This window comes from Uranotaenia lowii, chromosome 1, assembly GCF_029784155.1.
Source record: "Uranotaenia lowii strain MFRU-FL chromosome 1, ASM2978415v1, whole genome shotgun sequence".
NCBI lineage: Eukaryota > Metazoa > Arthropoda > Insecta > Diptera > Culicidae > Uranotaenia > Uranotaenia lowii.
Window position 1 is genome coordinate 205,871,117 of NC_073691.1, and position 12,459 is coordinate 205,883,575.

Genomic DNA, 12,459 nt, shown 5'->3' on the forward strand with positions numbered 1-12,459 from the left:
GTGATAAGCTATATCCTTGTCTCACTCCAGCAGTTACCGGAATTCGATCAAACAGGACACCGTCCCAGTTCACTTTCGTGGCTAGGAGCCACCTTACAAAGGTCAAAACATTCCAGGTTCCGAATCTAGTCAGTGTTTTCATGCTAAAAGTCGTTGCCAAAGTTCCAATCCGGTTCTTTCTTGTTCCAGTTTTCGTAACAGAAGTACCGTGTGTCGAAATGCTTACTTCGTCGCTAGATCCGGTTACTGTCAATCATCTTGATGCAGCTCTGGTTATCCTCGAACAACTTGGCGGGCCTGGACTCGTCACCACTGATTTCGCGAATCAGCCAGCGCACCTAAAACAACTCTTGGCACCCTTCAGCTAGTGCAACGAATTCGGATTCATTTGAGCTGAGGGACACACACGCTTGCTTTCTGGATCCCTAGGATACGAAGCCTCCTCCGGAAAATACTGTATGGCCAGAGTTGGATTTCCGGTCCGAGCATCACCGGCCTAGTCCGCATCCACGTACATCGCCAACTCGCGACATACAATATTTCCAACCATACTTTTCTGGTTTTTTCATATGGACAATCTGGTCCAGTTGTCCATGAAGATACGCAATCTTGACGTCAATGTGTTTGACGACCGTGTTACGACTGCTTGGCACCACCAACAAGTGCCTTACCTGTTTGGCCACCGGTGTAAAGACTTCATCAAAATCCACGCCAAATTTTTGGGAGAATCCTTGTGCCACCAATCGACTGTGTGGCTTTATTCACTTCGCCTCAGCAAAGCTAGGCCTCCGGCCTCGAGCTGTTCTAGTTGTGAAGGAAGCGCTCCGATATCTTCCGTCTCATCGGAAAGGTGAACTTCGTCGGTCAGTTCGAGGAAATCTGGTTCATCTGAAACATGAATGCCACAACGAATCGGCTTCAGACTTGTACAGATTTGCAGTAGGTACTCCGACTCTGATTTCTAATTCATATAGACCGCCTTCGAGATTAGCCGTGCTGGTGATATGTCCCTTTTTCTTGAGAAACGCATCCCTCCCAGGAAAAATTGACTCCGTTGCCAGCAGCTGTCGATTTCATTACCGACATTAAGTTGTCGCGTAGCTCAGGAACATAGCTCTCTCCAATTTCGATAGTGACAATCGATACTCCATCCTACGCCACGTTGATGGTGATCAGTGCTGCAAATTTTCTTAAAGCACAAATGATACTGACTGTGATTTTCTATCAGTGTAAAAAGCTTCAACTGAAATGAACGGAATAGAAAAGTCAACAAATATAAAAGCTTCTGATCGGCTCGGTCATCTTCGTGCCTACAGAAAGCTGTGTGAGTGTGTCTATCAGTCAGTAGAAAGCTCACTCGTAAACCCGAACTAACTTGTTTCACTCGAAAGCTACGAAAGCGTCTTTCGCTTAGGCATTTCTGTCACTCACTGTTTTTGATCAGTGACTGCAGCTGAAGCATTCAATCAGTGTCAGCGAAAGTTGCTGATAATTTCAGTAAGCATTTGTTTTTGCCATTTTTGCAAATTATGAATTGGGATTCAAAAAGAAAACGCGAATTGAAAATCGCTGAGACTATACGATTATTTGAACGGGGGACAAGAGGATGGATGAATATAAAATTCGTGAGAATTGAATTTATGGTAATTAATAATGACAAAAATATGACAAAATGTGGTCAAAAGATGACAAAATTATTGCACAATGTTATAAATAAATATGTTGAAAACATGATAAAATTTCGACAAAAGTATGAGAAAAATCTGACCAATATTTAGCAAAATTTGACAATAAAATGACATCAATCGAACAATTATGTCATCAATATGACAAAAAATTGACAATAAAATGACTTTGTCAAAAACATGTCTTATGTGATGAAAATAAGACAACATTATGACATAAATTTAATTATTCAAACAAAATTATCACAAAAAATTTACAATAAAATGATATATGTGGTTAAAAAATGGCAACAATCTGGAAGATACCACATTTGTAATATTTAATCATTTTGTCAAATTTTAACATAGTTTGACGACATAGTCGTATTTTTGTTCTTTTTATATCAAATTTTCAAATATATAAATTTGTCTGATTTTATCACAATTTCATGTCATGATTTTGTCAATTTATTGTCATATTTTTACCACGCTTGTCATAATTTTGTTATATTTGTCATATTTTTGTCAATTGTTTACGACATTTGTCATTTTTTTTGCCATGATTTTGTCTTTTTTGTCATATTTTTGCTAAAATATTGTCATATTTTTGCTAAAATATTGTCATATTTTAATCAGATTTGTCATATTTTCGACAGAGTTGTGTTAGTAAATATTTTTCCATTGTATTGTAAATTGTATTTGTCAGATTTTTATTGTCATAATTTTGTCATACTTTTACCACATTTGTCATGTTTTGTCATTTTATTGCCAACTTTTTGTCATAATTTTGTCCCCCACATTCGTCTACACGCTCCTTCGCCAGCGTTCGTTTCGCCAACCCGAACACTCATTTCTAAACCTTCCCACCTCTTCACACCATTTGATAAAGACGCATTTTTTATCAGAATCCTTCAAAAATAGCGATCTCAGCAGTAATTCTGTAATTTGCGCATGTCTAGCGAGTCGAATAATCTTTGTCACCATTCAACTAAATTAAATGATAATAGAAGGAAGCTTTTTTCACTTTCAGCAATGTTCGCTTGAAACTGAAAATGAAGATTGGATAACCTCATGAACCTGCAAAGAGCCTGAATGTATACTAAGCACCGATGTTGCCGATTGGTGAATGAGTGGGCAGAGAGCTTTCAGTACTGAGCTTTCTGTTCATTCTCGTATGAATCTAGTTGGAATTGAACTGACCGATACACTGCAATAAAGTCAGCTGATAATTTCTCACTGACACTGAAAATTTGCAGCACTGATGGTGATTGGTTGAGTCAAGTTTCGGATCTTCGAAAAAAAAAAGTTCTCCGCACGAACCTCCCTGCATTTTTCTGGCTGGCTTCACCTGCCGACTTCTAACGGCACGTGGTATTTGCTGGCACTTGAATAGATTTTTTAGTCTTCTTACCCAAAAAAGCAGCTAATTCCAGTTCCTTGTGACCTTCGCTAGCTTCCATCCGCTCCATTCGGCCAGTAGGCGTTACTTGACAACGTCAATAGTCAAATCTGGTCGCGGAATGTTTTCCAGCGCTTTTACCAGGGATCAAATTAATCTGGCAACGTTTGGAACGCACTCAGGAAGGTGTGAAGAATGGTTTTTATTCTAAGAAGTGTGGTTTATTACTGAACTAATGTAAAAAGTTTTCACTAACAACTAACGGTTGTTTAGAATTTCGATTGCTTCGATTTTAATCTGACAGCTTGCTTACAATATGAAATCTAGGTCCTCAACGTACTATTTCATTAAGTCGATAACTCGATTTTTTTACATTTGTTGTAACGCCCTTTTGAAAACTCGACACCGCACTCATTTTTGCCATCTTTTTCACTGGTGTAATTTTCATCGCAATTGTAATTTTTTTCCATTTTTGTAATTTTTCAAGTAAATTATGAAGTTTGTATATTTTAATTTCGTTGGCTCTTCCGGGACGCCGGAAAAGAGCCAATGGTACCTTGAACGGTGCTGCAATATTTCCGCATCGATTCAACGAGCCGAACCGAAAATAACATCTGCCGTACATCGGGTTCAACGGAATGCCGAAAACAACTAATCGACCTGCCGAGTTGCAAACGAACCGCAAGTATTAATGTGTGACGTATATAGGGAACATTATTATGAATAAACCCAAATCATGTTAAGTTGAAACCTATAGGATTTCTGTTTGGTAGAGTGACTTTAATCCTTTTACATTATTTATTGTTCCGTGGTAACGTTTAAGGCTGAATGAGCCTCCCCCAAAACTTCATTTCTAAAGCAGTCCAGACTAGAAATTACCAGCTCTGTTTCGCGTGTAACTAAATGTAATAGTTTGACCCGAATGGCATCATGCGAAGTACCCACCCGGTTCTACGTCCCTGTCTGATCTGATTCTTGGTGATTTCCCTTATTTGAGTTCTCCGGAGGAAAGTGTCTCGGGTTTAAAAGAAAGCAGTCGCATACGATCCTGAGTTCCTAGCATAATTTCCCTTTCCCATGTTCCCCACCCACTGAGTGTAGCTGTCGAGTTACATTTCTCTCGAAGGACTTTAAGGCTTTTCTCGACAGATTCAAGGTTCGTCACTGGACCAACTCTCGTTATCACAGCCAATCTAATCCAGTAGAAAGGCTAAATCGAACAATAAACGCCTGCATCAGGACCTATGTGAGGTCTGATCAGACGCTATGGGATACGCGCATCTCAGAAATAGAACACGCCCTGAATAGTACACCTCATAGTGCCACAGGATTTTCTCCTTATAAAACGTTATTTGGCCACGAAATCGTAAACTTTGGGGATGAACATCGCATCGACAGGGATGTTGGGGAAATTTCGGACACTGATAGGCAGGCACAGCACGTCAAAACAAACCAATTTATTCGCGATATTGTTTCTAAAAATTTAAAAAAAAAATTATGATAAAATGACTAAAACTTACAATTTGAGATATAAAACAGCTGCTCCCGTATACAAAGTTGGACAGTCAGTCTTCCGTAGGAATTTTCGCCAATCTTCAGCAATCGACAAATATAATGCCAAACTAGGGCCATGTTATCTCCCTTGTACGGTTATAGCCAGACTCGGGACGAGCTCTTATGAGTTGGCTGATACTACTGGGAAGTCGATCGGTGTCTTCTCCGCTGCTGACTTGAAACCTGGCACCTAAGAAAACAAAAAAAAACACAAGCACACACAGTAACCATTCTCGATTTAAAAATAACGATACTTAAACTCACCTGTCGTATTCTGCGTTGATTCACTTCCGTCTCTTCCTGTACAGGTCGTCGATGCGAAAATCTGAAACGACAAAGAAATGCGATTGATTTTCCCAGCTTGGAAATACAAAGCAACCATTTCGGATGTGTTGCAGAATGGAAATATCAAAACAAGAAAGAGATCAGAACAAAAAGAAAAAAAAAACTAATCTTTACCTGATGATGTTTCAAGTAGTAATCACTTTCCGGATATTCCTCCACTGCAGTTTTAGCTGAAACAGAAAAGAGATAGAAAAACGATATAATTATGCTAAAATCTGCACCAATAGCGCTAAATGAGGACATATTATGCGAAAATTTGGACTTACCTTGAGTATCGACGGCAACAATTAGTTTGTTGACATCTAAAACTTAAATATTCAACAGTTCCACCCACTTTTATTTTGGTCATGTTCTTCTTGTTTTCTTCTTAAGAAAACATTTCACTTTCACACTCATCTGGCGCAACCCCTTATAGTGTAGTTTTGACCCGTTATCGGAAAAGACTGGGTTAACTCCTTTTTCATGTAAAGTCCTTGTACCCCTTATAGTGTACACAGCATGTACGTCAAAGCAGAGGTGAAAATTAGTAATGTAAGCATGTAAAATCTACACATTATTTTGGAAGCCCGCTCTGCGATGTCAGCCCTTTGATGTTAGCCCTTAAAATGTCAGAAGTATGGAAAGAAAATAATAAAAACAAATCAGTTAGTTTTGAATTTCTGTATTCGGCAAGGAATCATTTTCATGCTCCTGTTATAGAATAGGAAAATATTCAATCAACTCAATCTATTGAACTGATCTTTCAGCATTAACCGATTCATTGAATCGTCGAACGAGATCGGTTACGGCAGAAAGAGTTCTATATTCTGAATGACAAGTTAAAAAACTACCCTTTATTTAGTAAGCCAGCTTTTCTAAATAATGTGTAAAATTGACTCGAGGAAACGACACTTTTTTTGACAGATCTCGGCTGTTCGCAATAATGGGTCAATTTTACAAGTTTAAGGTGTTGCGCCAAATGAGTGTGTTCCTTTTGACGTATCTCCTGAGTGACCGTCAAGAAAGAACCTTACAACAGCGGAATACACTGAACTAAAATCTTAGCTGTTTCTGTCACGTGCTGACTTGAAAACATGCAAGTTGCGATTTTAGATAGTTCAAAGGGATGAATCTTTATTTTGTTCATTCAAACCAAAGAAGAGCTACACCGTTACATTCATCTCTCTCAGAACAAAATGATTGTGTACACAATCATTTTGAAAAGGGACGATGGTGTAATGTAACAGTTTGTTACTTATTTCTATGCAACTCCGTCACAAAATCGCCTAACTCCTATCCTCCGTGGTGAAAACTACAACAGTCATTTCAATTCCCTTTTCCAAAAACGCCTAAACGCAGGCACTTTCCTCTAGGGGTTATCCATGGAACAATAAATAATGTAAAAGGATTAAAGTCACTCTACCAAACAGAAATCCTATAGGTTTCAACTTAACATGATTTGGGTTTATTCATAATAATGTTCCCTATATACACTGCCGGCCAAAAGTTTGGGATCACCCGCTAAAAAACATGCAAATTTTGATCGTTCATATCTCAGCCGTCTTAGGACATACTGCAAATCTTCTGAACTCATTTGAAAGATAAAGAGCAATAGCTATTTTGGAGTTATTTTGCCCAGAAATAATGTTTTAGTTTTGCACCTAAAACTTAACCTAAAGTTAGAGCATTTTCAAAAAAACGCACTCCATATTCAAAGCCGATCATCTCGCGATAGGGTGGACCAAATTTCAAAATTTGAGTTGCATTAGAATCCTTATTCTATACTTCTCAAAACACAATCAAAAAATGTTGTGCAAAAAATTAAGAATGTACTATTAATTTATAAAATAGACACTTGAGTTATCGTCCAAAAGTTTGGGATCACCCCTAGTATGGTGTATCGACCAAAAGTTTGGGATCATTTTTTCAAAAACATGCAAATTTATCTCATTCATATCTTTCTTATCTAACATCGTATTGCAGATTTCAAGGGTGCATTTGAAAGCTTAGGAATTGTTGTTTTTTCATAAATTCATTAAAAAATTATATTTAAAATCCATAACCATAAAAAATTTACAATCATAAGTGTGAATTTTCAAAAAACAATTAATTTCAAGTAAATTGTTTATGGTTATCACTTTAAATTATAATTTTTGTATGAATTTATGGAAAAACAACAATTCCTAAGCTTTCAAATGCACCCTTCAAATCTGCAATACGATGTTAGATGAGAAAGATATGAATGAGATAAATTCGCATGTTTTTGACCGATACACCATACTGAGGGGTGATCCCAAACTTTTGGACGATAACTTAAGTGTATATTTTATTAATTAAAAGTACATTCTTAAATTTTTGCACAAAATTTTTTGATTGCATTTTGAGAAGTATAGAATAAGGATTCTAATGCAACTCAAATTTTGAAATTTGGTTCACCCTATCGCGAGATGATCGGCTTTGAATATTGAGTGCGTTTTTTTGAAAATGCTCTAACTTTAGGTTAAGTTTTAGGTGCAAAACTAAAACATTATTTATAGGCAAAACACCTCCGAAATAGCTATTGCTCTTTATCTTTCAAATGAGTTCAGAAGATTTGCAATATGTCCTAAGACGGCTGAGATATGAACGATCAAAATTTGCATGTTTTTTAGCGGGTGATCCCAAACTTTTGGCCGGCAGTGTACGTCACACATTAATACTTGCGGTTCGTTTGCAACTCGGCAGGTCGATTAGTTGTTTTCGGCATTCCGTTGAACCCGATGTACGGCAGATGTTATTTTCGGTTCGGCTCGTTGAATCGATGCGGAAATATTGCAGCACCGTTCAAGGTACCATTGGCTCTTTTCCGGCGTCCCGGAAGAGCCAACGACCAGCAGTACGATCGTTCTCGTGTAGTCTCGGATTTTGCCACGAGGGACGTACTTGTTGTCAGTCGTTCGATGTATCGGATTATTGGCGTTCCGATTTCTTTCTGCCCTGTTTTGTTATCGGCTGCGTCGCGTGCTGGTACAAATAGACGAAAACACAAAAAAGGCCCTCTTGGACCTGCCAAAATCGGTTATGATATCTGTGACGTATTGTTTTAATGTGCACGTGTTTTACATTTTATGTTATGGTTTTCTTATAATAATTTACCTTTTTAACGTAGTGTTTCTGTAGAATTTTGTTGTACACTCAATGTGGTCGGTGTGTTTTTAACCACTTTTTTATCTATTTATGTGTATATACATTAAGTTTTAACATGTTACATTTAATTTCACAATATTTTACTAACCGTACTTTTAGTTTAACGTTAGCCCTTTTAAATAGGATTTTAACTTCTAATTTTTGTAAGGCTTGACTTTTCCTTACTTCTATCTGAAATAGTAGAATAACTTTTAAAACATTTACATCACTTTTTTTTAACAACTACGAAATTACAATTACACGACGCGCACTTCCGTTATCTAGAACGTTCACAGGCAGAAAGAACAAGCTCTGTACGGACGAAACGTGACAAGACTCAAATACTTTCGACCGACACACATACGCGTTCATTAAATTTTACTCGAGTGTGTCGCTCTCCGAGTGATATCACTTCCCCGGTACGAACCCTGCCTAAACCCGACGCCCATGGATAACCCCTAGAGGAAAGTGCCTGCGTTTAGGCGTTTTTGGAAAAGGGAATTGAAATGACTGTTGTAGTTTTCACCACGGAGGATAGGAGTTAGGCGATTTTGTGACGGAGTTGCATAGAAATAAGTAACAAACTGTTACACGTTGCTCTTCTTTTCTTAAATTTCTTTTTGTAATTTTTGTAACATTTGTCATTTTCATCATATTTGTAACTTTTGTCATTTTCGCAATTTCGTTTTTTTTTACATTTTTGTCATTTGTGAAATGTTTGTAATTTTCAGCATTTTTGTAATTTCTGTCATTTCTTATTTATATAATTTATTTTTTGCCGTTAAGTCATTTTTAGGTTATTTTTTTTTTTGTCATTATTCTCATTTTGGTCATTCTTGATATTTTTGTCATTGCATGTAAATTTTACCATTTTTATCCTTTTTGTATTTTTTTTTTCATCACGTTGGTAAGTTTTGCAAATATTAATATTTTTGTACATTTTTGAAATTTTGTATTTTTTTTTTGTCATTGTCATTGTCATTTCGACATTTTCGTTTCGAAATAAGTTTATTTGAGGTGATTTTATGAATTTTGACAAACAATTATATGTCATTTGTCTAATTTATATTTTGTCAATTTTGTCAACCGTGTTTATTTTCTCAGTTTCATTTTGTCGATTTCGTAATTTTTTGTTAATTTTGTTATTATACTCAATTTTTGTCAATATTATATAATTTTTTTATGTTTGCCAATTCCATTTGATTTTGTCATTTTTTTCAACTTCGTACTTTTATTTGTCATTTTTGCCACTTTTAAATATTTTTGTCAATTTTGTAATGCTGTCAATTTTTCCCTACTTTGATAATTTTGCATTTTATTTTATTTTTGTATTTTCGCCATTTTAACGCCCTTTTGGCATTTTTGTCAATATCAGTTAAATATTAGGCTATTTTTTCTTAAAACTTTAGTTATTTTGAACATTTTTTCCAGTTCAAATATGTTTTACTTAATAATATTTTTAAAAATTTGTGATTTAGGGCAATAAATTGAGAGGCATCACGAATACTAATAAATCTAAGTTTAATTGTGATCAGTCGAACATTACAAAATTCCCACCACTTATGAACTAATCAATTACCTACCAAGGCAATTTCTTTCAAAATCGAATAAATTATACCGAAAATTTTCAACAGTCTAGAGAATATAATTTCCAACTTCAACGTACCTTCATCTACTTCGGTTTTCGCGTTTTCCGCCGACCTTTTTTACCGGAGAAATCATCGTCGTCACTGTGTCCCGGCGCTCCCTTCTCCTGTTGATCCCATTCGGCTTTCAGCTCCTGCAACATCGAAGGCGTCAGCAAACCTTGCGCTAACAAGCGTTCGGTTAGCTTTCCTCGGGGTGCCTGCTCCCGGTAGTATTTGCTCTTCTTTTGTCGCATCACAAACGAATCCTCGTCCGGGGGTGTGTTGGTTGAGACGGCCGTTTCCGAGTTCTTCAGCAGTTTGGTAATCTGGAACACACCCTGCTGGATTATGTCGTCCAGTTCTTTCTGGATGTCTCGAACTAACTTTTCGTCGGGGAAAAGGTCGGGGAAGCGATAACTTAGCCACAGGTAAAGGTCAAGGACGTCAAAGACCGCTTCCAGATGGACTAGATCGATAATGGTCCGGGGAAGTTGGAAGGGCCATCCACACTGATTGCACAGCCAATCGAAGGTCACTGGTTCGTTTTTGCTGTATCGGCGAGCATATTTCAGAAACATTGAACACACGAAAGGCATCTGCCGATTGATGGGAGCACAGCAAAATATGTACCGAGCTCTGAGGGGAAGAGGAACATGTTGGATCGTTTCCGCGAGGAATTTGAAATCTTCCGTGTTGCACATGAAGTACAGTGAATCGTCTACGGTGCTGAGGGAAATGAATATTTCCATCAGATTGCTTAAGGTGGCATTGGGTAAGTGATAAGCGTATAGTTCTATCATATCTGCCGTTGGATGCAGACCGGCCTGAGTCAACGGGTCCGGAGTTTGCGAAAGGATGTTCCTGAGAGTGGATAGATCTTCCGGTTTGAAGGTCGTCACATATCCTTCCTCCCATTTCATGCCGTAGCGACCAGCTCGTCCTGCAATCTGTAGGGCTTGAGATACGGAAATCGTGTCCATTTCTTTTTCGCCTTTCTGATTAACGGTAGGCTTGATCATGGAATAAAAAATGACTCGCCTTATGCTCAGATTTAGTCCCATTCCGATTGCATCCGTTGCAACCAGCACCTTACAGCTATTGTCGGGATCGTTGAACTTGGCGGCCTGCGCCAGTTTTGTCCCCGGCGGAAGCCCTCCATAAATAACGGCCACCTCTCGTCCACGTGCTTCAATCTCCCGCGAAACGCTATAGATGTCGTTTTTGCTGAAACAAACTATACAATCACCGGGTCTAACGTTGTCCAGCGATTGTAGAGCGGAGTCTTCGATGTGCAACGGAGTCAGCCGTTTATAGTTTCGCACTTCCAAAGATTCGTGAGTGGTACTGCAGATATTTTGCAACAGATCCAGCGTTCCGGGTTCTCCACACACGTGTATTTCTTCAGCCATCAATCCAAGTAGGGCGCGGGTCCAAGCCCAACCACGGCCAACGTCCTTCAGCAGCTGAATTTCGTCGATAACCGCAACTTCATCTGAAAAAGGAATAAATTTCACAATTTAGAGAAAAACTCTTTACCATAGAAAATTTTCAGCTTACAAGGCGTATTGATTGAGGTCATTTCAACCGTGCAGGCTACATGCTTCGAGGGATTTCCATTCGGATCGGCAAACTTCCGTTCCTCCCCGGTCACCAAATCGCAAGGCGTTCCTCGAGCATTACTTTTGTTGAACACTTCGCTGGCCAGCAACTTCAAGGGGCCACAATAAACGCCAGACTTGGCCGTCAAAAACCGTTCCATGGCATGATACGTTTTGCCCGAATTGGTCGGCCCCGAATGGAATATTATGGTTCGATTGATGCCCCGTGCATTCGGGTACCAATTGGCCGGCTGCCTTAGATCTGAGATTTTCTTCAAATCGTCCATACATTCCAAATGAGGGAAAATCTGTTTCACGTGTCTCAAAAAATACGGGAAAATATCATCAACATGACCGGCACCTTGAAGAATGTCACTCAGCACCACGTGCAAATCCGCTGGCAAAGCATCTGTCTCCAAGCAGTACCTCCGGAAGCTGGTGAATGCCTGCTGTTGCAAATTGGAATCGATCCCATTCTCCAAACACAGAAATTTGATCTCCTTTCGATTGCTGAATTTTAAAATCACCTTCAGCATTTCCGCTTTGTCCAAAACTCCTCCGGTCAGCTCAGCTCCCACGTTGATATCATCCGGGCTAGGACGAATCGGAACCGGCGTAAATAACCTGCTATCATCTTTCTTCCCCCGCTTTACGAGCACTTGCACCGGCTGGATGCATCGTTTACCGGTACCCAAAACTTGATGGCGCGAGCTACTTAGCAGAGAAAACTGCCGAACCGGAAGCCGCTGGTACAATTTCAGCATTATCAATTTTTGTAGGTGGTCACTGTTAGCATTTGAAATAGCATTTGGAACTAGAAATTTACTATTAAAGCAAGATTCCCCAAAATTTCACACCACAATTATTATGCAAACGGTCCGCGTTGAAAATGATCGAAAATTTTTTGCACGTGCACTAAACAATAACAAACCCTTCAGAAAGACTTTTAAGGTACACGCTAAAATAGAAAAGGCTTTGCTTCAGAAACGAGGGGTGTTTGATAATAAATTTATAATCGCGAAAAAAAATTAAATATCAATATTTAATTGTAATTGTGCTTTATTGATTTAACGCCAGCCCATCGATATGAAATCATAATTTAAAAAAAAATCTTTTTTTCAGAAAAA

The 12,459-nt window shown here is 38.4% G+C and overlaps 1 protein-coding gene and 1 long non-coding RNA gene across 2 annotated transcripts; both read right to left on the reverse strand.

Annotated features, from left to right (window-relative positions):
* Positions 1–4,611: 4,611 nt before the first annotated feature.
* LOC129739733 (uncharacterized) lies at positions 4,612–5,340 on the reverse strand. The gene is made up of 3 exons (XR_008735956.1): positions 5,229–5,340; positions 5,077–5,132; positions 4,612–4,942 (listed from the first exon to the last, which is right to left on the reverse strand). It is a non-coding gene; the product is annotated as an uncharacterized LOC129739733 (long non-coding RNA).
* A 4,396-nt stretch (positions 5,341–9,736) lies between these two features.
* LOC129739734 (ATP-dependent RNA helicase SUV3 homolog, mitochondrial-like) lies at positions 9,737–12,220 on the reverse strand. The gene is made up of 2 exons (XM_055731239.1): positions 11,292–12,220; positions 9,737–11,226 (listed from the first exon to the last, which is right to left on the reverse strand). Exons 1-2 carry the CDS (start codon positions 12,094–12,096, stop codon positions 9,779–9,781), a joined length of 2,253 nt encoding a protein of 750 aa, XP_055587214.1. The 5' UTR covers positions 12,097–12,220; the 3' UTR covers positions 9,737–9,778.
* Between the last annotated feature and the right edge of the window lie 239 nt (positions 12,221–12,459).